The 26252-nt window shown below is 51.8% G+C and overlaps 10 protein-coding genes across 10 annotated transcripts; 6 read left to right on the top strand and 4 right to left on the bottom strand.

Moving 5' to 3' along the window:
* Window positions 1-5: 5 nt before the first annotated feature.
* BO95DRAFT_439798 (signal recognition particle subunit SRP68) lies at window positions 6-2193 on the top strand. Its single transcript, XM_025585804.1, has 3 exons — window positions 6-293; window positions 374-1516; window positions 1574-2193. Exons 1-3 carry the CDS (start codon window positions 103-105, stop codon window positions 2082-2084), a joined length of 1845 nt encoding a protein of 614 aa, XP_025445603.1. The 5' UTR covers window positions 6-102; the 3' UTR covers window positions 2085-2193.
* A 1568-nt stretch (window positions 2194-3761) lies between these two features.
* On the bottom strand, window positions 3762-4370 carry BO95DRAFT_355372 (uncharacterized protein; the record flags this gene model as incomplete). Its single annotated transcript, XM_025582245.1, has 1 exon — window positions 3762-4370. The coding sequence occupies one exon, from the start codon at window positions 4368-4370 to the stop codon at window positions 3762-3764; it is 609 nt and encodes a 202-aa protein (XP_025445602.1).
* A 497-nt stretch (window positions 4371-4867) lies between these two features.
* Window positions 4868-5875, bottom strand: BO95DRAFT_355389 (RTA1 domain-containing protein; the record flags this gene model as incomplete). Its single annotated transcript, XM_025582246.1, has 3 exons — window positions 4868-5352; window positions 5410-5652; window positions 5710-5875. The coding sequence occupies 3 exons, from the start codon at window positions 5873-5875 to the stop codon at window positions 4868-4870; spliced, it is 894 nt and encodes a 297-aa protein (XP_025445601.1).
* A 544-nt stretch (window positions 5876-6419) lies between these two features.
* On the top strand, window positions 6420-7422 carry BO95DRAFT_450591 (RTA1 domain-containing protein; the record flags this gene model as incomplete). The annotated part of the gene is made up of 5 exons (XM_025588016.1): window positions 6420-6582; window positions 6638-6660; window positions 6721-6756; window positions 6786-6954; window positions 7016-7422. The coding sequence occupies 5 exons, from the start codon at window positions 6420-6422 to the stop codon at window positions 7420-7422; spliced, it is 798 nt and encodes a 265-aa protein (XP_025445600.1).
* A 1474-nt stretch (window positions 7423-8896) lies between these two features.
* Window positions 8897-11329, top strand: erg5 (C-22 sterol desaturase erg5). The gene is made up of 4 exons (XM_025585803.1): window positions 8897-9265; window positions 9342-9492; window positions 9565-10813; window positions 10865-11329. Exons 1-4 carry the CDS (start codon window positions 9106-9108, stop codon window positions 10898-10900), a joined length of 1596 nt encoding a protein of 531 aa, XP_025445599.1. The 5' UTR covers window positions 8897-9105; the 3' UTR covers window positions 10901-11329.
* Window positions 11330-11601: 272 nt separating this feature from the next.
* On the top strand, window positions 11602-12360 carry BO95DRAFT_471309 (rhodanese-like domain-containing protein; the record flags this gene model as incomplete). The annotated part of the gene is made up of 2 exons (XM_025589583.1): window positions 11602-11734; window positions 11878-12360. The coding sequence occupies 2 exons, from the start codon at window positions 11602-11604 to the stop codon at window positions 12342-12344; spliced, it is 600 nt and encodes a 199-aa protein (XP_025445598.1). The 3' UTR covers window positions 12345-12360.
* Window positions 12361-12588: 228 nt separating this feature from the next.
* BO95DRAFT_407067 (putative mitochondrial translation initiation factor IF-2) lies at window positions 12589-16793 on the bottom strand. The gene is made up of 4 exons (XM_025584057.1): window positions 16711-16793; window positions 15934-16441; window positions 13343-15825; window positions 12589-13285 (listed from the first exon to the last, which is right to left on the bottom strand). The coding sequence occupies exons 2-4, from the start codon at window positions 16399-16401 to the stop codon at window positions 13042-13044; spliced, it is 3195 nt and encodes a 1064-aa protein (XP_025445597.1). The 5' UTR covers window positions 16402-16441; window positions 16711-16793; the 3' UTR covers window positions 12589-13041.
* Window positions 16794-17030: 237 nt separating this feature from the next.
* thtA lies at window positions 17031-21101 on the bottom strand (the record flags this gene model as incomplete). Its single annotated transcript, XM_025588742.1, has 5 exons — window positions 17031-18467; window positions 18518-18690; window positions 18747-20307; window positions 20371-20485; window positions 20536-21101. 5 exons carry the CDS (start codon window positions 21099-21101, stop codon window positions 17031-17033), a joined length of 3852 nt encoding a protein of 1283 aa, XP_025445596.1.
* Window positions 21102-22260: 1159 nt separating this feature from the next.
* BO95DRAFT_479714 (uncharacterized protein) lies at window positions 22261-24121 on the top strand. The gene is made up of 3 exons (XM_025590122.1): window positions 22261-22850; window positions 22908-23039; window positions 23108-24121. Exons 1-3 carry the CDS (start codon window positions 22595-22597, stop codon window positions 23992-23994), a joined length of 1275 nt encoding a protein of 424 aa, XP_025445595.1. The 5' UTR covers window positions 22261-22594; the 3' UTR covers window positions 23995-24121.
* Window positions 24122-24403: 282 nt separating this feature from the next.
* On the top strand, window positions 24404-25999 carry BO95DRAFT_439789 (Yip1 family protein). The gene is made up of 3 exons (XM_025585802.1): window positions 24404-24475; window positions 24563-25416; window positions 25516-25999. Exons 1-3 carry the CDS (start codon window positions 24431-24433, stop codon window positions 25595-25597), a joined length of 981 nt encoding a protein of 326 aa, XP_025445594.1. The 5' UTR covers window positions 24404-24430; the 3' UTR covers window positions 25598-25999.
* The last annotated feature ends 253 nt before the right edge of the window (window positions 26000-26252 follow it).

Genomic DNA, 26252 nt, shown 5'->3' with positions numbered 1-26252 from the left:
GACCACATCAACCCGCAACTGCTCGGGTGGGAACAGCACCACCACCTGGCAATACCTCGGTCAATCAATCGATAATCGATAATCGATAGAATCACCAGGAAGATGGACATTACCGACTTCATCTTTGCTCACCGGGAGGAGACTCTTCTCACTGGAAATTATAATGCTTACCATGCATACACAAGCCGGAAGCTGCACAAGCTTCAGAAGCGGCTTGGACAGACAACCCCCAAAGGCCGGAAGTACACTGCCAAACCTGCCATTAGTGCAGAGGATGTGAGCAAGAATGTGGAGTAGGTTTTTTTCCTCGACCTTGTTCCTTGGTATTGTCACAACAGTCCACTAACTCAGATCTGGGTTCTCCCTTTCGCAGATACGTCCACATCTTACTCACCAGCGCTGAACGAGCATGGGCGCAAGCGATGCACGAGAAGACCGCGCATTCAGCAGATCCGTCCGCCAAGGGGATCGCTGGTGCTGCTCGGAGTCACATCATTGCACGACTAAACCGAGCTACCACCCATGCGAACCACTTGGTCACAATTCTGGAGGATCAGGCAACTTCGGGGGCCACTGATGTTGATGTGCTAGAGGCACGCGCATACTTGGCATCCCTCTCGGGAGCGATGTTCCTGGAGAAGCGCAAGTGGGAACAGTGTCTTCGAGATTATGCTATTGCCCGAGTCATCTACGTGGCTCTAGGCCAGCAGGTTAAGAAGGATGCTTTCCGTGACCTGCTCTCTGGAACTGTCGATCCCAGTCTCAGATACGCTGCATATCAGATGAAACTCCCTCGGTCTAAGCCTCTCCCGTCCTTGGCAATCAGCTATTTTCCTTCCGATGCGACCATCAGATCTGAAGTTGAGAAGGTCGATCCTAATTGCTTGAAAGAGGAGGCCTCTGGAACACGGAGGACTGCCGAGGGGGAGGTACAGCAACTTCCTGAAACCATCACCTGGAGATCGCGGACGGTCGCACTCGAAGATGCCACTATCTCTCAGGCTCTCGCATCTGCGGCTGCAGCGGAGTCCCGTCTTGCCGCTTGGCTATCAGAGAGCGCCGGCCAGTCTGCTTCCCCAAAGGACAAGGCCGCTGCATATGACAGTGTAATCATTGCGAGTCAGGATGCAGTCGATGCCACAAAGACTGCAATTGATGACCTAGCAGCCGAGGGCGTCGATCCTAGCGATAAGAGGATGCAGGCGCTACAAATTACACGTACGGCAGTGAATTACGGTTTGGTGGGATGGAGAATTGGACGTAATCGCGTCTTGTGCGGAGAGCATGATGGTATCTCCTTTGAAGCAGGCCCCGCCAAGCAGTTCAAGAATGCTAAGGGCTCTGGGAAAGTGGAGGAAACGATTGGCAAGAAACTTGGGCGACTGCGTGAGAGAGTCGTGCTATATGACTCCACCTTGCAGAGTATCGATTTTATTCTGGAGTTACCTGGAGTTGCGGCAGACTCGACGTTCGTTCGCGAGCTAGACGCCAAGCGGAGCTACTTCCGCGCTTTGAGGTAACTTGTTATATCTACTGAAAACCATAAGCAATTACTGACCTTTCTAAATCACAGATGCTTGACCATTGGGCGCTCGCATGGCATTCTCGGGAAACCTACCAATGCCCTTGCCCTGTTTTCGCAAGCCTTGTCTCTTACCACGGGATCTGCGGAGTCTCTCCAGTCCTCGATCAACGCGGAGGGTCCGCCGAAGCTGGACATCTCACACACCCAGATTTCCACCTTGGGGTCAACTCTGCGAGGCTTGGTGGCTCAATACCGAGGCCTTGTCACTGTTGAGAAGCTTTCCGTCGAAGCGCAAGCGAGGTCGACTACTCAGCGTCCAGTGATTGAGCGGTTGCATGAATTCTCCGGCGATGCCATTGACCTGAAGAATGTCGTTCCGTTTCCGCTGCAGATTCAGCCAGTTCCTGTTAAGCCTTTGTTCTTGGATGTGGCCTGGAACTACATTGACTACCCTCGTCAAAGCTCGGTAGCTCAGGTGACGCCGCAGGCCCAAGAAGAAGAAGCGACTACAGAAGAAAAGAAGGGCGGGCGACGCGGCTGGTTTGGGTTCGGTCGGTAAGGACGCAGCCAGGTGTTGGGTGGGAATCTACACTTCAGTAGGACACACTGTTTGATCGTTAGCTACATAATACCTTAGCCAAAGTGAATATGATGTGATGACTTGTTGCGCTGAGCGAAGCTGGACTGAAACAAAATCACCAATGCAAGTAATGCTTTTGAGCTCTGGGTCGTATGCCCTATGTTGACCGTCAGTATATCTGGTTCCGATCGGTAGGCCTAAACCAAGGATATGCAATCTGCACATACTATGCCTAGGTGTCGTCCACTTTCAGAGACTCGCGATGCGTCACTTAGATTCTCCTCCTTCCTACCACAAGGAACTTGCATCATGGGTCGATAAAGTTACACCGCATGAACAATACTACTGAATTGTCTACTCCGTATTCTGCGGTAACGGCCAATTACTTAGGTACAAAAGTATAGCGTCCCTGTTTAGGTTAGCGCCATCCGATCTATAGCTTTCTGGTGCGGGGATACAAGCTGGTAAAAACTACTAGGCTCCAACTCCACCATCCCCACGCGTCTTAACACCTTCCGTCAATACCACACGAGTCTCATAATATTATAACTCAAGCTTTCTTCAGAACTCGCTACCATCCAGTCCAGACTCCAAACTTCTGAACAATAGCCGTTCACACATATTGTATCTCGACAATTAGTAAGACTAGACTTCTAGCACACTTCAAACAACAAATACCGCAACAGCGTAAGCTACTTGGCATGTGATGTTTCCTACTAGGTAGGCTAATCGCATCAAATAACACCAACAGCTACAGCGTACCGCTGCCCACCTACTCATAGCCCGACTCAAAGTCCTACCCATACCATCAACAACCAATTCAACCACTTTCATAACAAGTCTTCGCCGTTTATGTTAACTCATATCAATCACTACAACTTAGCTATACCATACCTCGAGCTAAACACAGTGGCAATAAATGCTATCAAATTCTCTACTCAGTTCTGCCAGTATTCACAGGAGTTCTGTCAGCCATTCAAAATAAAGAATTTATTTGTTACCCTTCTTGTAGCCAAAATGTTACTACAAGCTACAAGATGGCTTCTCCCAAAGAAGACCCTGACCTACTTGGGCAGGGCTCAATATGTTCGCGGTGTACAAGACTTGCTGTAGCACCTATCTTAATGATGTGGCAGAAACTAACTGACGACATGACACTGCTGACCTGTCACCCTTCTGGGCCACTCCAACCACGCGTCTAGCGGCGGAGGCACGACCTGGGCAATCTCGACCAACAACTCCAGCCCCCTCTGACCGACGAACCAGTAATTGGCAAAGGCGTGGAGCTGCGCGCAATAGAAGGAGAGGAGCACCAGTGCCACCGCGTGCTTGCCCCGCACCAGGTCCAAGAATTCTTCGTCCAGCGTGAGCGGCCACATGAAGATCATGCCGCACTCGAGTGGCAGATCTGCGCTCAGGATCGCGCGAAAAAATAGCTCCAGCTGTCCAAGCGCCTGCAAGCAGCTCGTTCGCGGGCACGACTCTGATGTAGGATCAATCTCGAGGATCAAGGTCCGGAGTCGGGAGAGTTGGTCGTGCAGGCCCTCGAACAAAGCACACTCTGGGATGTCTCTATTGTTCGCCAGGGTCAGTGGTTGGCGCAAGGTTGGAAAGGACTAGGACAAATGACTGCCTAGGTATGGAACAATGGCAGGCTCACACTATATTCTGATACGAGGAAATATCGAACTCGTGACGAAAGAGAGGCCCCAGAGGGCTCTTTGCGAGCAGTGGCAAATATGGTTTGAGAACCAACGTCCCTCGGCAGATTTTGAACAGGTCCAGGATCGTGTCCAGAGCCCCGGGTGGCGGATCGGCCCTCTCCGAATCCACCGGTGCGGCAAAAATGTAGACCATGAGCAAGCTGGAGAAGCCGAAAAGGGCACAGTAATTGTCCGCAGACGGGACGAGAAGCGTCCGCCGGAAGGACCGTACACCTAGGGCAATATGGAATCGGGAACTCGTCAGATACCGACTATAGCGTTCCGGTTTCAGGTAGGCGAGGTGCACGGCGGCGAGCGCGAGGATGCCGTGCATCAGGACTTCGTACGAGTAGGCGATGTGCGGTAGCGCGGCCTGCCATGTGTCTTGCATCTCTTGTCGCCGGGCAAGGGATTGGGACGTGTGAAGGGTATAGTGATGCATCAGCTCGGGGTCCTGCATAGACCATTCTTGTGATGCAAATGCGGCTTCAGCGAGCCTGGCATGGAAGGAGCCATACGCGTCTTCTCCACCGGGTGAAGCAATCCGTCTCGCAGCGGGCATTGAGTCGGGCGACTTGCTGGGTCTCTCTCCGGAGTTGGAGGTCTTCTGTCGTTGTTTGAAGGTGCAATCCATACCACGCTTTACGCAGTGCAGGCAGGGGTAAACTTCGTCGCACTATTTCGATGATCCGTATTATTGAACGAGTAAGCAAGAAAGGCAGAGAAAAGGAAGCCCCAGAGAACACATGCAAACACACACCTTCACCCTTCGCACCTTGCACTGTTCACACCCATTGCGGGACTTGTGATGTGCTCTCCGCGTATGCATACTGGCAGTGTATCTAATGGTAGGGTTGAGTGCAAGTGAGTTATTATGAAAAGCACAAAAGGGTCTTTCAGGCAGTACCTGAAAAGGAAGTAAGAGTATAGGAAAGATAACAAAGTACGAGGTACGAAGTACGAATACGCGGGAAGCTTTGATTGGCACTGCCACACTTTTCGGGTCCACTCGGCGAACTTCAAGGTTCCATTAGCGGATCCTGGGGGAAGACCCCGAATTCACTGCCCAGTGCCCGTTCTCTCCTGCAACCCTGTCTCAGATACAGCAGGAGTGTCCAATTCCTCCCCTCGCTCTCTCTGTGATCTACCCAGAACAATCGATGGGTAAAATACGTTGATAACCACCATGGTTAGGACCATCAACGTCGAGTCGAAAACATACATGAAGACCTCATGGCTGATGAGAAACCCATCGTTGCCCTGCGCATATTCGATCAGGCGAAATATCGATCTCGCTAGGATGAGAATGCTGGCGATGTATAAGCCCACGAGGATACCTTCCCAACTCCTCGTACTCCTCCCGTGCAGGCGCGCCGTGACTACCACCGCCTCCGTTGTAGGTGACTGGCGAATGCGGCGATGGAAGAGCGCACAGGTTCCCATAAAGAAGGTAAAAAATGCCAATTGAACACAGAGACCACCGACGGTGATATGTTCTCCGAGGTTGTAGCTGCTGACAGTGCCACTTGCCATGATACCACCACCTGCAGCATTGATTAGTTCCTGAGCACAGATGCAGTATGGTCAAAATCTGTACGAACCTGCTGCTTGCATGACAAATGCAACCACATCCCCCGTGACAAAGACCTTCGTCATCCAGCGTACTGGAACAATACTCAGGCGTTCGGCTCGTAAGTAGATTATGAGCCGGCCCAGGACCATATATATCGACGCTGCGTATAGTGGCGGGGCAAGGAGAATCAAGATTGTCTGCACGCTGTAGATTGGTACTGAATCCTTGTGGTCATGGGCCAGAACGCGACAGATGTATCCAATAATCTGAACTGTTCTCGCTCGTCAGCTTTCCATTGTTGGTGGTCGGAGAGTGGGATTCTACTAACAAGTCCCCCCAATCACGAAAGCAAGAAAGTACCATGCTCGGCGCCGCGTGAGCTGGTAGACATGGTACGCTGTGGTCAGGGAAAAGAGAATTACGAAGATGACGGCTGCAACTCTAGATGGAGTGTATCTATAGAGCTTGAAGTCGATCTTGTTGTTGCCAGCCATGAGGGACGTTTGTATTCACAGCTTGGCGAGAATTCAGCAATAGGAGCGAGGAAGCCACTGTAGAGGTCAAGCAAGTAGGTGAGTATTTTCTCCCTTGAGAGAAGAGAGAGAACAATGGGTGAGGTAAAAAGGCAATGGGACTGAGGGATGAAAGCAGGGAATTCGTTGTTTCGTGCAGGTGACGATCTAGAGACATGATTTATACTCCTCGCACATCCGCAAGAATGAACACATATACGATTACGGCTACGATAACGAGGATTTGACTTTGAAGCTCCAGAAATTGATGTCTCTCCAGTATTACTATTGGTGCATGCCACCTGCAGGCAATATGACTGGGACCCCCTTTTTTAGTGTACTAATAATGGAGGTAGGTTGAAAAAGGTACATAAACAAGTTCGGGGTGTTCCTCGTACGCACCATTGCAAGACGTTTGCTGGTTTCTACGTGTGAGCGACGCCTTCCACCTTCTCTCTTTCGACCTATTTCAAGGCATTTCTTGACGAATTTGATACTCGCAGCTTGACCCCTACCCACTATCGAAATGGCAGGTGAAGTCTCTACCTTCAGACTTTACAGATACGATCCATCTTTTGGCGCGGCCGTTGTGATGGTCATTATATTTATACTCGCTTCTGGTTTTCATACTTACCAAGTGGCTCGGACACGAACATGGTTCTTTGTGCCCTTTGTAGTCGGCGGCTATTGTGAGTTAGTCAAATGAATGACTGGCGAAAAGCACTGACTCGCAGTCTCGCTCAGTTGAGTTCATCGGTTACATTGGGGTTAGTATATCTCAACTACCACCACAGTCACGGATAAAGGAAGCTGATCAAGATCACCAGCGCGCCGTGTCCGGAACGCAAAGTCCTCACTTCACCGTGAAGCCCTACATCGTGCAATCGTGCAGACGCTTCTGCTCCTAATCGCACCGACCTTGTTCGCGGCCAGTATCTACATGGAATTGGGTCGGATCGTCATGCTCACCCACGGGGAGGCATACTGTTGGATCCGGAGAGAGTGGTTGACCAAAATCTTTCTGCTGGGTGACATTATTTCATTCCTGATGCAGGGCGCTGGTAGGCTTTTCCAGTCCACCCAACTCACAAACTAATCACGACGGACTAACATTCCGCGCAGGCGGCGGCATCATGGCCAGCGGCACGGCCAGCGCCCTTTCGACTGGCGAGCGTATTATCATCGCTGGCTTGGTCATCCAACTAATCTTCTTCTCGCTATTCACGGTCACTAGCATTCGCTTTCATATCGGTATGCGTGACGGCCCCACCCGGAAGGTACTGTCGTCGCAACCACCCTGGGAAATTCACATGTATGCCCTGTATGCTGGCAGCCTTCTTATCCTTGTCCGCTCTCTGTTCCGCTTGGTCGAGTATGCACAGGGCAACAATGGCTACCTGGTCTCGCACGAAGCGTACATGTACGTCTTCGATGGGTGTCTGATGGTCCTGGCAATGATGGTCTTTGCCTGGATTCACCCGAGCGAAATCAATGCACTGCTGAAATCTAGTAACAGGACTATCAGGTGAGCCTTCTCGGTTTACTCGGTGGATGGGGTCAATTAGCAGGGTGAGAAGATGGCTCGTGGTTGCTGCTTTCCGATTGTCCAGTAATTGTACCGAGGGGCCCCACTCAATGAATGAGCCATGATCGTGTTATATATCCGTTGCAGATAGATAGTAGCATTGTGATGCCAGTCACTAGATAAACCTCCAATGTCGACATCTAGCATCGAAATCAGAAGAAAAAAAGATAATAGCGTCTAAGGTATGGTCTCGCATGAATCATGCTGATGTGATCACTGGTTTCGACCTTCTGCAGCGCCACGAAAGAACATGACATTCTCGATGTCTTTCCCAAAACTCTCAATTGTCAGACTTAACGAGCTTTACAGATTCCGCCAAACAAACGCGTTCTAGTATGAACAATCTGATCAATTTATATCACACTAGAAAAAAATAACGTGACTATTCGATGAAAGCCTACATACGTTGCCTGCAGAGTACGGAATGCTTCAAGACAACACCATGGTAGGCACGACATTGGTCAGCAAGAGACTGCAATGCATGAAGCATAGCGATATCCACCAACGAGGAATTCTACTAATCTATGATATTGTTTGTAGCAGCAATGTAATAGGCAACCCAACTCACAGCATCACCATTCGTCCTATCTTCCGCATTGGCAGTACCGCCCTTTGACGAGATAAATCTATGTGGGCCAAATGATTCTTCTACCGCCCTACTCATCATGTCCAGCAATGATTGTATTGTCCATGTTGTCAATTCAGAGCTATTTCACTTTAGGAATACTACACTTTAAACAAGCGTAGGGTGAAAAAACCACAGTCTTTTCTGAAAAGTCCACGTACAGCCATGATTTTCCCCGCCGTCAATCAGACTTACTCCGTAGTACGTAGCATAATATTCTAAGATTGAGATGCAGCCCGCACGGGCCATCCGGAAAAGCCGACCCGGAAGGTTGATAGCCGGATCACCTTTCTATCAAATGGTACGATTGCCATTGGTGATTGAGTTACCTACCTGCCAGGTGAAAACCGTACGGGGGTTGAAGATTAGGAATCTATAGCTGACTCATGTATCAGCAGTAACTAACTAACTAACTAATTCACAGAATGTTGATACATGCACACTGCCACTGGCCGTGTCTGCAGGCCCCCGAGTCAGTCTTGGTGAAGCGCCCGTCGGGCGGCGGGTGGACGGTTCCTGTTTATACTCCTTCAAGACTAGTTTTATGCTCAAAGGCAGCAAATTTCCCCTTCCAGCAAGGCGCCTGTCAGGGTAAGATTTTATGCAGGCGCATTATTACTCGACTGGGAGGACTATTGAACCACTTGCATTGATGGGGAAATTACAGAGTACTCCAGGTGCAATGCAGTGCCCTGGATGCCAGATGTAGTCTACCGCGTACCTTTCAGAACATACTGTATACTTGGTCTAATTGCCAGAGTCTTCCGCTCTCCCCCTCCCGCCCCGATCCTATCAACTAATCAAAACAACCCATTTTTCCCTCGCCAAATTAGAGTTGCGTCTCCCCTGGATTGGCTTCTTCTCCGATCTTTCTCTTCTTCCAGTTCCCACACACTCTCTCTCTTCCTAACTTCAATTCTTCCTTCCCCATCCCTTTCCATTCTTTTAATCCCTTGCCAATTGTTGGAGAGCATCCTTCGCTTGCTCAGTTCATTATCCAACATGGCCAGTCTCAATGGGAGTTTTGCCTCCCCATCGGCGGACGCCGTGATCTCCCCCAGACTTTTCGAGCCCTCCGGCCTGGTCGCCACTGTCCTTGAGGGTTTCACCGTATGGAAGGCTTTGTTGACTCTGTTCATCGCTGCCGTGATCTATGATCAGTGTATGTTTTTTCCCAGTGCCCAGTGCACTTTCGTGTCCCTACCTGGAGTGCGCCAAGTGGCTAACCGTTAGAACAGTCCGGTACCTCTGGCTCAAGGGCTCGATTGTCGGCCCAGCATGGAAGCTGCCCTTCATGGGACCTTTCCTCCAGTCTGTCAATCCGAAGTTCCATGAATACAAGGCCAAGTGGGATAGCGGCGCGCTGAGCTGCGTTTCCGTCTTCCACAAGTAAGTTTCACAGGTTGTTGCGGCCCCTCTCGCGACTTCGGTGCACTGGGAATCTGACTGGTCTGTCTTCAGGTTCGTCGTCATTGCTTCCACCCGTGACATGTCCCGCAAGATTTTCAACTCTCCTACATTTGTCAAGCCCTGTGTCGTCGACATTGCGCATAAGCTCCTTGGTGCCGACAATTGGGTGTTCTTGGATGGCAAAGATCACGTCGAGTTCCGCAAGGGTCTCAACGGCCTTTTCACCCGCCAGGCCCTTTCCTACTATCTTCCCCGCATGGAGGAGGTCTACAATGACTACTATACTCGTTTCCTCCGGATCTCCAAGGAGAACAACTTCACTCCTACTCCCTGGATGCCTGAGTTCCGTGAATTGATGTGTGCTGTTTCCTGCCGTACCTTTGTTGGCCACTACATCACCGAGGAGGCCATTAAGAAAATTGCCGATGACTACTACCTGATTACCGCTGCTCTTGAGCTTGTCAACTTCCCCGTCATTCTGCCCTACTCCAAGGCCTGGTATGGCAAGAAGGCCGCCGACATGGTCCTGGTTGAGTTCTCGAACTGCGCCGCCAAGAGCAAGGCTCGTATGGCCGCTGGTGGAGACATCACTTGCATCATGGACGCGTGGGTCAAGGCTCAGCAGGATTCCGCCAAGTATCGTGAGAAGATTGCCCAGGGTATCGCTGTGGACTCGACCGAGAAGCCGCCTCAACTCCTCCGTGATTTCACCGACTATGAAATCGCCCAGACCGTGTTCACTTTCCTCTTCGCGTCCCAGGACGCCACCAGCGCTGCCAGTACTTGGCTGTTCCAGATCATGGCCGATCGCCCCGATGTGCTCGACAAGGTTCGCGAGGAGAATCTGCGGGTCCGCAACGGCGACATTCACGCCCCGTTGACCATGGAATTGATGGATAACCTGCCCTATACTCGCGCCGTCGTCAAGGAGACTCTGCGTTATCGCCCTCCCGTCATCATGGTCCCTTACTTGGTCAAGAAGGATTTCCCCATCACTGAGAACGTCACTGTTTCCAAGGGCTCCATGATTATCCCCTCTGTTTGGCCCGCCTGCCACGATGAGGAGGCCTACCCCAACGCTGACTCCTTCGACCCCGATCGCTGGATCACCGGTACCGCTGAGCAGCAGACGAAGAACTGGCTTGTCTTCGGCACTGGTCCCCACTACTGCCTGGGCCAGACCTATGCTCAGCTGAACCTGATGGCCATGATTGGCAAGGCCAGCATGGAGATGGACTGGGAGCACACGCCTACTCCCGAGTCTGAGGAGATCAAGGTGTTTGCCACTATCTTCCCTAAGGTATGTTTCTGGACCGCTTTGACTCATGTACACTTTGCTGACCTATTCTAGGATGACTGCCTGCTCTCTTTCCGTCCTCGTGCTTAAAGCAGTTTCCGACTCGCTCTCGAGACAGGACGCCCGATGCTTTGGATTTTCCCACCTGCCAGACACATTGAAAGGTGGATGGAAAGCACTCGTGTCCAGCATGTGTTGCGTTGCATCCTATCCTGGTGATATGGCTGCAGGCAATCTTCTTCGAACCACCTTTTCTGTTCCTTTCTCGACCTTGTAACTACTTACCGCATTGCCCGCCTTTTTTTTTCTCTTCTCTTATCATTTCGAAGGGTCAAGGGTGATCACATTTGCTGATTGGGTGTATCCAGCGTCGCTGAAGAGACAAGGCGCCTGGAGGTATATGATTTTGCAACGAACCATGACTCGTCCGCTTCAGTGAATTGTGAAGCATTGAAGTGACCTGTCATTCTTAGATTACGCTACCTAGAACTAATAATAATGCGAGACTCGATGTTGAAACTGTTTGAAATAAAAGAGTAGTGTAGGGCTGGCCACATTGTCGCGACCTCGAATGGTTGATCGGCAACTACAACTACAAATTCACGTAGATAATCAGCAGTATATCCCAAGAGGCAGGCGGTGAACCCCGGACCTGACATCACCCGCGGCGCCGCATTCATTCCGAGGCGAGGCCTTATCACTGCATCTAACCTACCTCTTGCCTTCAAAGATTCACCCCTACCCGGCAATCTACAAGAGCACCAAAAGCAACAGACAACAGACAAGACAAAATGTCCTCCCTCCTCCCCATCCAGCGCCGTTCCGCGACGCTCCTCACTCGCGCCATTAAGCAAGCCCCCAACGCCCAGCGCTCCATCCTGACCAGCGCAACCCGCCAACTCCCAACCCGACCCTGCAGCAGCAGTATACTCCGCCTCGTCCCTCAATCCCACCCCCAATCCCAACTCCAACCGCAACCCCAATTCCAGCAGCAGCAGCACCAACGCCGAAGGAACAGCACCAACGCCACAGCCGACAAAGGATTTAAACAATGGGACTTTGAAGAGGTAACGCTAACGCACCAAACCCCCTTGCCAAACAAAACCTAACTTCATCGCAAAAGATAACAACCTCCCTCCCCTCCACGAACCCATCGTCTCCGCAAAAACCCCTCATCCTAATCGACGTCCGCGAACCCGCCGAACTCAACGCGACCGGCATCATCCCAACGGCCGTCAACGTCCCGCTCGCCTCCCAGCCCGACGCGCTCTTCCTGACGCCCGACGAGTTCGAGACGCGGTTCGGGTTCCCCAAGCCCGGCGTCGAGGAGAGGTCCTTGCCCGTGACGGACACGGCCGGAGCGGCGGCGCCGGAGATCGTGTTCTACTGTAAGGCCGGGGTGCGCGCGCGGGCGGCGGCGCAGTTGGCCGTGCAGGCCGGGTACGATGCGGCGCGGATCGGGGTGTATGAGGGGAGTTGGTTGGATTGGGCGGATCGGGGCGGGAAGGTGGAGAGGTGGCAGGGGGATGATTGATTTCTTTTGATTCTGGAAAAAGAAATACTTAGGGGGGGTGGGTGGGAACTAGGTCACTTGGAAAAGAGTGGGAATTGTAAGATGTAAATATATTTGTTCTCAAGGATGGATGGGGTCGGATAAGTCATCATGTACCCTTTTTTGCCTGCCTACGAGACATATTTCGGATGAGCATTCTTCTTTTCTGTAGACTATTCTGTAGACTATACAATCACCAGACTACAATATCTACAGTGCCTCAAGCCTCGATAGAAAAACTCAATTCGAACTAGATCCATAGCTATTCATTAACAAGGAGATAAAGCAATCGACCACGGCTAGCTTTTTTCCAACATCAAAGGTCTCATGTACAGGCATCTTCTTGCTTTTGTATTGGTGATAAGAAAAAAGTCGTAGTCATTCCTCGTTCAAGGCCTTCTGCCTTTTCTTTCCACCCCCCGATATCCAACATCCATCCTTCACTCATCCCTGGGTAGGTGAACATCTATCGTGCGTTCGAATGTCCCTCAAGGAGATTGTAAGCTAAGCAACAGCAGAAACAACAAGCAAAAACACGATATGATGATCCACAGCACGTAGAGGCTGAGAGCTTCCCAAGCCACAGCCATCACCAGTGGCTATGGCTCGTCGAATCTAGACCCGTAACTGACTCGGCTCTGAGAAGCACCAGGGTTGACTAGAGAAGCTGTGGAGGCGCTCATGGAATGTCAAAGACAGGCTTGAGCTTCTTGACAAGACCCCACTCTTCCATCGTCACGTCCGAACGGTAGAACTCCTTCAAAGTGTCGATACTGACACGAGAAATCTGGGAGTACAAAGTATCCGTTTCTTCCAGCTGACGACCGTACATGGGCTGGTTAGCACCCTCGATCTTGACTGCAACGGAAGGTTGACCCTTCTTGCAAACAGGGATGGCCTTGTGGTCACGCTCAATGGAGGAACTATGCAAACATTAGTCACCGAGAACACAGAATTCAAGTAAGGACATGGAAACTTACACTCTGCCAAGGTTGACAATCTCCTTCGCGCCGGTCTCGGCGTTGGTCTTCACCGCAGCGATAGGGGTGTGCAGGCGCAGACTGCCCTCAACCACATCGACACCAATGACGATAGGATCCTTCTTGTTGAACACGGCCACGGTCTTGAGCACGCACGGGAAGACAGCAAGCATCTTGCTCTCTTCCTTTCTCTTTTCCTGCAGCTCAGCCATGTGCTTGGTGAAGTCATCGAACAGATGGTAGATGATATCGGCCGTGAAGATCTTGACGCCAACTTCTTCGGCGTACGCAGCCGCGTCCTTGTCCACCTTGACGTCGAAGCACAGCATGACGGCATACTCCCGGGCCTTCTCCAACATCGTTCCGGCCATCATGACATCACGTTTGTAGACAGGACCAATGGAAATGTTGGCAACCGGAATCTTGGAGACACGCAGGAACTCAAGCAAGGCCTCCAGGGAACCAAGGGTGGAGGCCTGGACGCTGACACCACGCTGGTCTCTGGAAACCTTGCTGAGCAGGTTCTCGAGATCAGACATGACCTCGTCTTCGATGTCTTCCTCGTCGTCATCGGGTCCAACAACCATCAGACGAGAACCAGCAATGGCATGCTCAAGATCGTTGGCAGCAATCTTGACACCCAAAGCAGCCTTGACCTCCTTGTTGTGAACATACTGCGACTTGAGACGCAGTTCCTTAAGCGGTGCAGGCGTCAACAATGCTCGAATATTTGTTGAAATAGGACCATTGAGACCACACAGCACAATCCGATCACCCTCACGAAGGATACCGTTGGACAGGACAACGTCGATGGTGGTACCAAGACCCTCAATGACCTTGACTTCGAGAACGGTACACTCGACCTCGGACAGGTACATAAGGGAGTTGGTCATACGCTCCTGGGTCAACGTAGTCAACAGCTTCAGCATGTCAGGAATACCTTCACCGGTGTGAGCGGAGGTAGGGACCAGAGAGACGTTGCGGGCCATCGACTTGTTCTCGCTGAACAACTCGGCGTTGAAACCCTGCTCAGCGAAGAGCAGCTTGGTGCGCTCAAGACGAGAACGGAACTCGTTCTGGACACCCTTGCTCTGCATAGCCAGACTCTCCTGGAAACCATTGTTGTCAATCTTCTTCCAGCCGTAAAGACGATCGATCTTGTTCAGGGCGACAATGAAAGGAGTGCGACGGTCACGAAGCAATCTCATGGACTCGAGAGTCTGAGGCTCGAGACCGTGCATGATATCGACGACCAGGATGGCAATGTTACAGAGCGAAGAACCACGGGAACGCAAGTTGGAGAAAGACTCGTGACCGGGGGTATCGATGACCAACAGACCGGGGATCTTGAACTCGAACTTGCCGTCCTGGTTAACGACCTGAGTCTTCTGGCGCAGGGCATCGACGGGGAAGTAGGTGGCACCAATCTGCTGGGTAATACCACCAGCTTCACCCTCCTGAACGTTCGTCTGACGAATCTTATCCAGCAACTTGGTCTTACCGGTATCGACGTGTCCGAGAATACAGCAAATGGGGGAACGAAGGTTGTCCTTAGAACGAGCGGCCAGAGCTTCCTCGTGCTGCTTCTTCCGGCGCTCGGCAGCCTCTGCTTTGCGCTGAGCAATGGCCTTCTGGGCCGCAGACTGCTCATCCTCCGAATCATCTTCGTCGGAGGACTCATCGGAATCGTCGCTGTCCTCCTCCTCCCCCTTCTTAGCAGGGGCAGGAGCAGCCTTCTCGGCACCGTTCGTAGCAGCCTTCTCCTCTTCCTCATCGGAAGGCGCGTCCCAGCTGTCCTTCACATCGTCCTCCTCAGCGGCCTTCTCCCAGTCCTCGACCTCACTCTCGTCATCGCCACCCCTGGCGGCAGCGGCGGCCTTAGCTTCAGCCTTAGCCTTCTCCTCCTCTTCCTTTCTGCGGCGCTCCTCCTCGGCTTCACGCTGAGCCTTGGCGCGAGCAGCAGCAGCTTCCAGATCATCCTCCTGCTTCTTGGGGCCGCGCTTCTTGCGGTTATCGTAGACAGGCTTCTTCTTCTCAGCACCGCCTTCCTCAAGACCGGCAACCTTGCCTACACCAGCCGCAAGCATCTGCTGCATGCGGCGCTCGTTACGCTCCTTGGCTTCCTTCTGAGCCTTGGTGAGAAGCTTTCCTTCCTTGCGGAGCTGCTCCTTCTTCTCCTTCTCCTTCTCCTTCTTCCGTTGACGAGCCTCCTCCTTCTTCTTTTCTTCCTCCTCCTCGAGGCGACGCTTCTCCTCCTCAGCAGCGGCCTCTTCAGCCGCCAAACGCTCCTCCTCCTCCTGTTGTTTCCGCAGAGCCTCCTGCTGCTTCTGAATGGCAAGCAAGTGTGCGGGGATCTTCTTCTTCTTACCACCAGTAGCAGGCTCAGGAGCAGCAACAGGGGCAGCGGCCTCCTCCTTCACAGGCTCAGCCTTAGTGGGTTGAGCCTTGGTCTCGACGGGGGCAGTCGTCTTCTTCTTAGCAGCCTATGAATTAAAAAAGGAATCAAACAGTGTCAGTCTCATGTGTATCACAAAAACATAAGCTCGAGAACACGACTCGCGCCTCCGCAGCAGCAAGCCGAAGAGACATACCTGTTCCTTCTTACGCTGCTTCTCTCTCTCCTTCTTCTCCCTCTCCTTCTCCTTCTTAGACTTCACACGGATCTCACCATCATCGCCAGCATCCTTGGGCGCCGGAGCGGCGGCGGCGACAGCGGCAGCCTTCTTGTTGGGCTTGGCCTTTCCGGAGAAGACGTCATCCTCATCATCGAAGCCACCCTCCTCCGGCTGCTTGCTGGCGAAGTCGTTGGCCGCGTCGTTGGTATCCTGAGCGGCATCCTCGCCCTCGACGAAGTCGTTGACGGGCTTGCCCTTCTTGCCCTTCTTCGCCTTGTTCTTTCGGAGGGCGGCGAGCAGACCACCGCCCATGCCATTGTCCTCCTCGGCGGGAGCGGCGGCGGCGTCCTCAGCAGGAGGAGAAGCGGTGGTGGGAGCCGACTCGCCCAGATCGGCCTCCCAGTCCTCTTCCTGTCTCTTGTTTCCCTTCTTCTTGGGTGCCATGTTGAAAGGTTATATAGGGAGGGTTGCGTTGAAAATGAACCTGGAATGTAGACCGCACGTTAGTAAGGAGAGTAAAGAAGTCAAATCCGACCAGTTTGCTCGTCCGAAAGAGTCTGACGGAGTTGTGCGCGCACGAGCAATCCAGCCAGCCAGCCAGCCAGCCAGCTACTTTCTGTCCGGCCCGCAACCTGTGGCAGTCGGGATGGCAAAACTGAAGAGCAAATGACGGGTGGCGAGTGCGATCTCGGGAAACTCGGAGACACGAGCAGGGGAAACAGTAGAAGAGGAAAGGAATGGAAGAAGACGTACCTTTTCCCACCTCTCAAGTGGATTGTGATATGGTCGGTCCAAGGCTGGAGACACGATGGAGCGGGAAGGACAGGCAAGCAAGTGCCTCTTGGGGTAATTAAGAATTTTGGGCCCGGCGGTGGTGGGGATCGGCTTATGCGATATGCGAGCCCGTCCTTTGTTGCGGGTGGCGTCCCGCCAGTTGGTCCCGTTTCTGCAAGGTTCACTACTAACACACAACCACTAGTTACAAGCTGCAACAATTAAACAATGGAGAAAAGTAGAATAAGAATAAAATCGGTATCATAATGCTCTATCTAACAAGATCAAATAGCCCCTATCTAAAACTCGACCTGAAGGATCCGTCGTAACCACCCTATCGCCGATTCGACCGGAGAACTAGTCTCTCCAAGAACATCTCGCGTGAGCTCCGAGAATCGCTCGAAGATCATGTCCGCTGAATTGTGGGTTTGCTCAGAAGAAGGATCGTCGGAATGCAACATGCGAAAGAGGTCCTGGGTACCCCGCGTCAAGAGGCGACTCAAGCAATCACCGTCGATGTGCATTTGAGACGGATGGTTGCCGGCCAGATTGGTTGGATTGCGTTGTCTTTGTCTTCTGGGCGTAAAGGGACATAAGATGGGATCCCTGACACATAGATTTTGTAGCAGGCGAAGGAGACGCCATTCTTTTTCATCGAGCTGCAAGAGCCGATAGACAGTACCATTCAAAGCAGTACCGTAAATCACTGGCGACTGAGACAATAATGGGGACTGTCTAGCCCCTGCGCCGAGCCTTATGACAGAGGAGGGAAGGTGCGCCTCACACAAGGCTGGAGGCATCATGGTATCGCGCTCATTGACCCCGTCCTCGGTCAAAAGACTAACCCGACCGCCTCTGCTGGACGTCAAGATGAGATTCGAATTGCCATCTAGATGGATGTGGGAGAGACCATCGTGCTTCTGGCGGTCTTGCGCACGAAGAGTCAACTTATCCTCGCCAGCCTTGAGGATCATGAGTGATTCTCGTGATGTTGTAAGGTACAGATGTGGTTCACGCGCCGTCATGAGAACCGCAGGCGAGTGGATTTTGTATCTTGCTGTTCGAACACCCTGGCTTTGAGAAAGCTTGGGTTCTAGCGGTACTATCATATGGCCCGTCGAAACCATCAAGGTGAAATCACCGTAGGGAACGATGGAGAAAACCGGGCCTTCAAACTTATGGATATGCTTCACATTGCATTCGATCCGCGACGGATTAGTTGAATCACGGTATGCTTGAAGAAAGATGACCCTGCCACGGTCCTGCTGGTTCTTGCGTGAAGTACCAATGACGATGAAATGGTATTCTTCATCACCTTTCCTGGGCGTCCACTCTAGGATGCAGCTGATTTTCTCGCCCGCTACTCCTTGTGGTCTCCAAGGACGGCTGCTCTCGTCAATGGGAGATTCCGAAGTGTTGGCCATGGATTGCTGCGAATCTGGGTCCACAAACTCGATGTATGGCCGAGTGTAGCGTCGGATGGGATCTTTATCCGTATCATATTCGGTCTGGTTATATGCGACCACCAGACTCCTCAGATGCCGCGAATATGTAAGTCTGCTAGCACTTCCTGGTAGGTCGATCCTTCTTGGAACAGTTTTCGCTTTCTGGTCGAGAGTACAGATCATTAGCTGACCCTCAGCGACACAGAAAAGCGTGTCGAAAAGATTCTCTGCGCCTGGACCCCCAACAGCAGATACACAAAAACTGTTGACTGTGTTCGGATGATAGGCAGGCTAGCATCTTGGTTAGTACTTCATATCTCTCAGAAGTAGTAAGAACTCACATTGTTCTGGTCAGTGACCCAAACTCTTTGGGTCATATAGTGAGTTGTCACAGAATCTTGACTGCATGACATTTGCCAGAATCCGTGCCCACAAGTTAGTAGGGCAATGTCGCCCCTGCTTTGCACCTTCACCGAGGTGTGTCCTAATCGCTGTGGTTCTAGTTGCTTGAACGCTGTCATAATGAGAAATCAGTATGGGATGATATAAATGACACGTGTGAGTGCGTACCATCATGGGACAGTCCAATCTCGCTGTCTATTATCAGTTCGAACGGGACCAGAATTCCGCTTCGAAGACCGCACAACATGTTGTACTTATCAGATGAATTGTCGTTCATCGACTTGATAAGTGCAAGGCTGTCGATAGCTTTCGAGATATCATCCGAGCTCCCAACCGCAATGGTTGTTTCCGACACGAAAGAAACAGTGTCTGTTACGCGGTATACCAGAACCTTTCCATTGCCCGTGCCTATAAACACATATGTGCAGAAGCCCAATGTCTCGATAGACATACATACAGGGTCATAGCGGATAGGCAAAGCAGGGCCAATATCCTGTAGTTGGGCTTGGCCACCGCCCGAATCGAGTCTTTTGAGGTGAAGGTGCACATCATGTGAGGTTCGGACTGCAGCAGCAACAAGCAACGAGGATCCATTGACAGCAGCCACTGCAATGTGATGCTCAGGACCATATTCGTGGCGATAACTGGACCATAACTCGGAGGTTGCTCCAATATGAATAGCCTTATCCGTCACTTGAATGATGGCTCCTGTGTCAGTGCATCCGGCGGCAAGAGTCTGTGTGCCATAGTCGAGGCCTGAGTCTTTTTCATCGATAGCAGAGATCTCCTCCATAAAATCAGCTGCCAAATATAAAAGCATTGAAGAAACCGGATCAGATGTCAATATGAAGATGCCTCCATTCATACCGTCTGACATGATCCAGATGCCCGTCGTGCTCAAGAGTTCTTCTAGAGAAACAACTAGACCACTCTGTGCCTCAATGCCATGACGGAGCTCAACCACAGCCCCGCGCGCGTAGGAAGAAGCCGAGCAAACAAAGAAGCGATCACTGGAAGCCCCAGAATTCGAGGCGATGTCATCCCTGACAATGGCAGAGTCCGTGACTGGCGTCCAGTTCATGAAACGTTGAACACACCTTGGATGATCCCTGGCCTTCTGAACAAAAAGCCCGCCATCTCCTGTCGTGCCGGCTGCAAGAAGTAGATCACCGCCCTCGTATCCGATATCCAAGATATCAAACGCAGCGTCAACATCGCAGCATAGCTGTCCTAGATGAGTTTGGTTCTCCACTTCGCCCTCATTGCCGACACTCAAATAAAAGACCCTGCCGTCCTCCCGGCACAAATAAATGTCGTCGTGCTTTTGGTTGTATAACCAATTGCGTAAAGGCCTTGCCCATCTGGTCCAAAGTGGTTGTCGCTGAGATTCACGATCAGGAACTGGAAGCGGGTATCTAGTTGGTTGCCTTTGAGGATCGAGTTTATTCTGGTATACAGCCATCGAGGTTGTAGTGACGAGAATGAATGATGAGGTCTTAGTCAAGGGGATGAGCATGGTAGGTAGCCTGTCCTCAAGCGGCAGCACTTTTCTGGTCACTTTTGGGGCTGCTTGTCGTAGCGACTCATAGGCGTTCCATTCATAACAGACGGCATACGTGACGTGATCCTGGGCGATGAGTAGAAGTAAGATGATCTTATCTCCATCCTCATTGGTAGGATATAAAAACTCCATTGAGATGATATCGCCGTCGACACGAAAGAAGCGTTCCTAGATTCATAGACAAGGGAGTCAGTGGCCGCAGATTGTTTTTGATAAACGTCATGCACATACCTCTGCTATTGGGTCCAGTTTGTTTTGTGCCATCTGTGACTGAAGGACAGCAGGCTCCTTGAGTACGAAGACTCCAAAGTAGTCCGAAGAAGCACTAACTGCAACAACTCGAGATCTGCAAAAATTCTCAGCCCAATGACCATCTTTCTGACCGGGAACACTCACCTCGGCTCTACAGCGATGTTTCGACCAAACCTCTCAAAGGCACTGACATCATTTGGCAATGGACGATGGTGGTATATGAACTGTTCGCCAGCATTCCAGTAGTACAGGAACGTGAGCTCTCTCGATGCGAGACTAAGCACCAGAATTTGAGGCGGCAAGTCCTTATGCATGGCTGCATCTGCTGACATGGTAGATCTACTATCGCTCAACTTCATCTGTGCTTCCCAGGGTAATTCTGTGCTCACATTGATGACCTTGGCTGCCATGATGTATGAGTCAAAGTCATTCTTGTTTGTGACTTCCTCAAGATGTACGCCGGACACTGCCTCCTTGATCTGAAGGCATCTCTCGCCGACGAACACGACATCATTTTGATGCTTCCCTCTTAGACGCGCAGGTAGAATCCACTGTATAATCGGGCTTGGCACGAGAGTGTGCGAGAGTAGTCCCACTCTAGCTTGGGGCTTTGCATAGATGTCATCTGCTTCGATATCCATCGGCTCTCCACTGTGGGCATTTTCAGGGTGGTTTCCAGCTAGACCTGGATCTATCCTCGGTTGCGCCATAGGGTCTATAAGAAAGGCCTGCAGCGACGGATGATAATATAACAAGCGCCGCAAAAGTACTGTCTGACAAGACTGGCTAAGCGGTTAGAAATGTCGTAGCGTGGCCTGAATTGAGCAAGCTTTGCGAATAACCTCAAGCGCCTGTCGGGTTCAAATTCCTCTTTTACAAAAATGAAGGAGACTTTGAGAAATCCCAGATTTGATGACACTACGGCTCGTGCGGTCCTGCCTTAACCATGCTCAAGACAGTCCAGGAACCACATGCCACTCCGAAAACGAGTAGAGCAAAAGCCGAAGACTGAGTGGACAGCGAACGCGAGGTCTCTCCGCAAATGTAGCTGGAAGAAACGATCTGCAGAAACATGAATAGCCGTCATGCAAAGGAGGAATAATATGTTGTAGCTAATCCGTGAGCTAATTCTGAAACAGATCAACACATGTTCTTTGTGGGGGGGGGGGGGGAAAGAAAACCTACGATGCAAGGGTCTGCAGACACCACTTGCTGCGCGCTGATAATAGGAACGATATCAGTGTCTCATAATATTGTTGAGTGTCGCCCAAGCCGTGATCCCGTGATCCGGTCAATCTCAATCGTGTCTGAGATTAAAGGAATTGGGCGTCAGCCTTGCGGTTTTGGCTGCAGTTGCTAACCGCGAAATCCCAGCGCGGGCAGATTGTGGGAGAATCGACTAGCGGGTAAGTATGTTTAGTTCTGGTAGGTATGATGCCATAGGCCGCTCGCTACCTCCAAACTTGCAGCTGTGCTTTCAGGCACGCATGGTGAAGGAGTGCGCTCAGTCTCCTGGCCAGGTCAAGGCTATAACTGACAGATACAGGAGAAATAAAAATCAATCGATTGATGGTAGACTCTATTTATTGTCCAGCCTTACCAATGACAAGGGCGAAGATAGTGACGTGATGTGCACAACTTGCCGGAGGGGTTGACGGTTGACGCGGATCATTACTAGGTACTCCGTAACTTAGACTAACTCCGTAGTTGTTCGATGCCTGCGGCTTCCCTTACTTCTTCTTTGGGCGGTCGGAGGGTGCAGCCTCTTGGCCTAAGGCTGCAAGGCTTCAAAACATCTCCTTTGGGATTCGATTGCAGCCACTTCCGCGGATGTCAAAGACCACTCGTCTCTTTTTCCTTGGAACATTTCTTCCAACTATCTTCTTTAATCCAGTACCCGATGGCATCAGGCTGGCACTGTAGGGTTCCTCTTGCCCAAACATAGACTGACAATAAGCCGACTTATCGAAATGACTTGAGGTTCGATCGTCATCTGCATGCAAAGTATCTCCATTTGCCGGTCTTGCCTAGTGCGCATTGAGGTGGATTTATAGATAATCGCCTTAGTACATTATCGGACGGACCCCGTCTGTCTTTCCTGAGCTCGTCTCCATACAACATCTTTGTCACCTTTAGCCTCAAACGGCACGGTGAGTTACTGGACGAGGCTGGCCACAACATCCCATTGCCTGCCCCGGCAATAATGGATCATCACCAGCCCCAGGTCAGCGAGCCGGCGGGCGACCCGGACACGGTCGACGAGAAGGAGCAGAGCAGCATAGTAACTGAGGAATCTCTGCATACGACCGACTCGTCGGTTGAGGAGGCACTTGAAGCTCGTGCAACTGAAAAGGCGAACGCCATCCGCCAAGCATGCGACCTGCGTGACTTCGACGCATTGGTTTCCTATGCAACTTCTGAGGGTGGCTTCTTAAATGACGATATTAGACGAGTGGCTTGTAAGTCCCTGTAATCTCGAAACTCTGCCTTACGTGACTGACATCAGACCTGTTCAGGGCCCATTCTCCTTCAGTGCGATCGAAGAGAGTCTGTTCACGACTTCACGGGGTGGGAAGACCTGCCACCGCATGTGGACGAGGAGCAGATCCAGCTAGATGTAAATCGGTCTTTCGTCTACTACCCTGATGGTATGCTTTCCCTCGGCCAACTCAGCACCTCGCCAACTCAGCACCTCGCCAACTAATCACTGGAATAGGTTCTGAAGAGGAGATCTCGAGGAAGAAAGATGAGCTTTCTCAACTCATCAAGCAAGTTCTGCGGAAATATCCAATGCTGTGCTACTTCCAAGGGTACCATGATATCGTGCAAGTGCTCTACCTTGTGCTTGGCGGCCATGAGGCTGCTCCTGCCGTTGCGCAGATCTCGCTCCTGCGGATCCGAGACTACATGCTCCCGACTCTTTCTCCTGCCTTGAAACACTTACAACTACTGCCGGCGATTATTGAGCTGGCCGACTCGTCATTACGCCACCACCTTGCCGGGATCCAACCCTTCTTTGCCCTCGCGGCGACTTTGACCTTGTATGCACATGATATCCAGGAGTATAGCGACATTGCTCGCCTGTTCGATTTCCTGCTAGCTGAGGAACCCGTGGTGTCGGCATACCTCTTCGCAGCGATCATTCTCTCCCGCAAGCAAGAACTGCTTGAAATTCCCGAAGAAGAGCCAGAGATGCTCCACTTCACCCTATCAAAATTACCCAATCCTCTAGACCTTGACGGGTTGATCCTAGCTGCCGTCCGACTTTTCAAAGACTATCCGCCGGAATCGTTGCCATTCGGGGCTTGGAAGCAGGTCCCATCATGCAGCGCCCTCAAGACATCCAGGGGACTCGTGCCTACTCATAGCAAAGATGAAGCTCTTAAATACTTCAGACAGCAAACACGGCAGCTACGCTACGAGGAGGGCAGAGAAAAGGCAGTTGAGTTCCTATGGAACCACAGGAGAACAATCGGTTCGGTGGCCGTCACCGTCTTGATTGGGGCGATGTCGATCTATATAAGACGCAAGGGACTCGACAGTACCATCTGGTCCTATCTGGGTCGATTCAAATCGACATTGCAGCACCGCGGCTATTTGTGACTAGCTCAATAGTGCCGTCTCTTCTCATCCGAATATCTATAGAGGAGGATGGACTGTCTATGATGGTTGTATCTAGAGCTGTATACTATACAGTACTAATTTCCCCGTTGGCATAGAACTTTTGGACATGAGTGTATAAATAACAAAAGTGATTGTATGGCCGAACATTCCCCCAGGCCCAAGATCCAGCATGATTGCAAAGTAAATTTCGCCATCTTGTCCATGCGGACGTTGATACGAGTACGTAGCTGAGTGGTTTCAGCAGCGGGCGGCATGGAGAGCCAAGCTCCACATAAATGGTGGCTGGTGCGTGGCTTTCCCGAGCTGCTTGTTCGCTGATGTGTACTCTTCAGTTGCAACGAACTCCCGCAACCTGCACCACCACAACGAAACCACCTTTCCCTTGACAATTCCAAATAAACCAGCCCTCCTCCCGATGGCAAACCAGGGCTATGATGTGGTAGTCGACGTGGACGCCGAGGTAAGCAATGCACCACTGCATCACTGAGGGAACATTGCCAGTCATCCCAGGGAATCCCAGCTAATGTCATTCTAACCAAATGCACAGGGCGACCTCGGCCACACCGACCTTCAGGAGGACCTTGAATTCCACCGTTCGAGTAAGGCCAAACTCCATAGCAGATCTTCACAACCCCCAACCCTCTACTTACCACCTACCCTAAATCCAGACTTCGAGAACGACCCGCGCACCGCCAAAATCCAACAAGACTCGACCCCATTCCTAGGCGGCGGCGGAGGCGACCACAGCACCTCGCGCAGCGGCGGCGGCCGGCGGGACCGGTCGCCGGGGGGCACGCCGACGAAGCACACGTGGTGGACGATCCACTACTACGCGCAGTTCTTCGACGTGGACACGAACGAGGTGCTGCGGCGGTGCGTGGCGACGGTGTACCCGCGCAACAACTTCCTGGACGTGCTGGAGGGGAATCCGGACCTGTACGGGCCGTTCTGGATCGCGACGACGGTGGTGGTGATTTTGTTTTTGACGGGCACGATCTCGCAGTGGCTGAGCAACAACGACGACGCGCACTTCGCCTACGACTTCACGCTGCTGTCCGGCGCCGCGGGCCTGGTGTACGGGTACACGGGCGTCCTCCCCGTCGCTCTCTGGGGCGCGCTCCGCTGGTTCGGCAGCTCCAGCGCCGACCTGGTCGAGTCGTGGGCGCTCTACGGCTACTCCAACCTCGTCTGGATCGCCGTCGCCCTCGTCAGCTGGAGCCCCCTCACCGCCCTGAACTGGGCCCTCGTCGGCGTCGGCTTCGGCTGGTCCGTCTTCTTCCTCCTGCGCAACCTCTACCCCGTGCTCAGCGCCACCGACGCCAAGGCCAGCAGGATCCTGCTGATCCTGGTCGTCCTGCTGCATGCCGGCTTTGCCTTGGCCATCAAGATCTTGTTCTTTGCGTGAGTTCCCTCCTTTTCCACATCTCTTTTTCTACGAATCCTTGGGTCTTCCATGATACAATTGGCACGGCTTGCTAATACATGAAAATGCAAATACAGTCACGGAAGCCCGGTCTCGAAGAAGAACAAGAGCGACGGCGATGATAACAATGATGGCAAGGCGCAGATGCTCATGCTCTAGGCTGGGAAGGGCTGTGGGGGAAAGACGGAAAAAGAAAACATGGGCGTCATTAGTGGCCCAGGAAGTCACATCTTATCGAAAAGCAGGAAAAGGGCCCGCATCTAGACCCCAGTTCAGACGCTTGTGCTCAGGTAGCACCCATGTTAAAGGTCCATGACTTTTCCCTATTCTGAAAAACGCTATTTCAAATCCGTTGTGGCGCGCGACAAATGTTAAGTATGTTTTCCTCTCTTGTTTGTTTCAACTTTCCCAAAGCGGCGCGACAGCACTGCGGGTATGATGTGTACCTTTCCTACTTTTCCCTCCACAATAAATCAAAATGGACCAAAGGGAATTTGAATTTTACAATTGTATTTCGATTGCAACTTCTTCCGAGCAGCCAACTATGGACATTTGACTTCGGCCATAATGTTTTATCATTCCAACGCCGTGTAATACCCTACGTTGCAATCCGGTCGTAACAACCCCAGCAGCGCTTTCCTCGCCCCAGCAACGCAGAAAAACCGTAACAGGAGAATCGTTTACTTGAGCTTCTTCTTGGGGCGGAGCTGGTTGGTGTGACCGCACTTCTTCTTGCGGCAGTTGGTGGCACGGGGAGGGAGACGAGCCTATTTGGGACATGTTAGATGGATTGGTCGGTTGCGCGGAGAAGGTG

The sequence above is a fragment of the Aspergillus brunneoviolaceus genome (genome assembly GCF_003184695.1).
Source record: "Aspergillus brunneoviolaceus CBS 621.78 unplaced genomic scaffold BO95scaffold_11, whole genome shotgun sequence".
NCBI lineage: Eukaryota > Fungi > Ascomycota > Eurotiomycetes > Eurotiales > Aspergillaceae > Aspergillus > Aspergillus brunneoviolaceus.
Note: the sequence above shows the minus strand (reverse complement) of the source record. Positions and strands in the feature narration are given on the sequence as shown.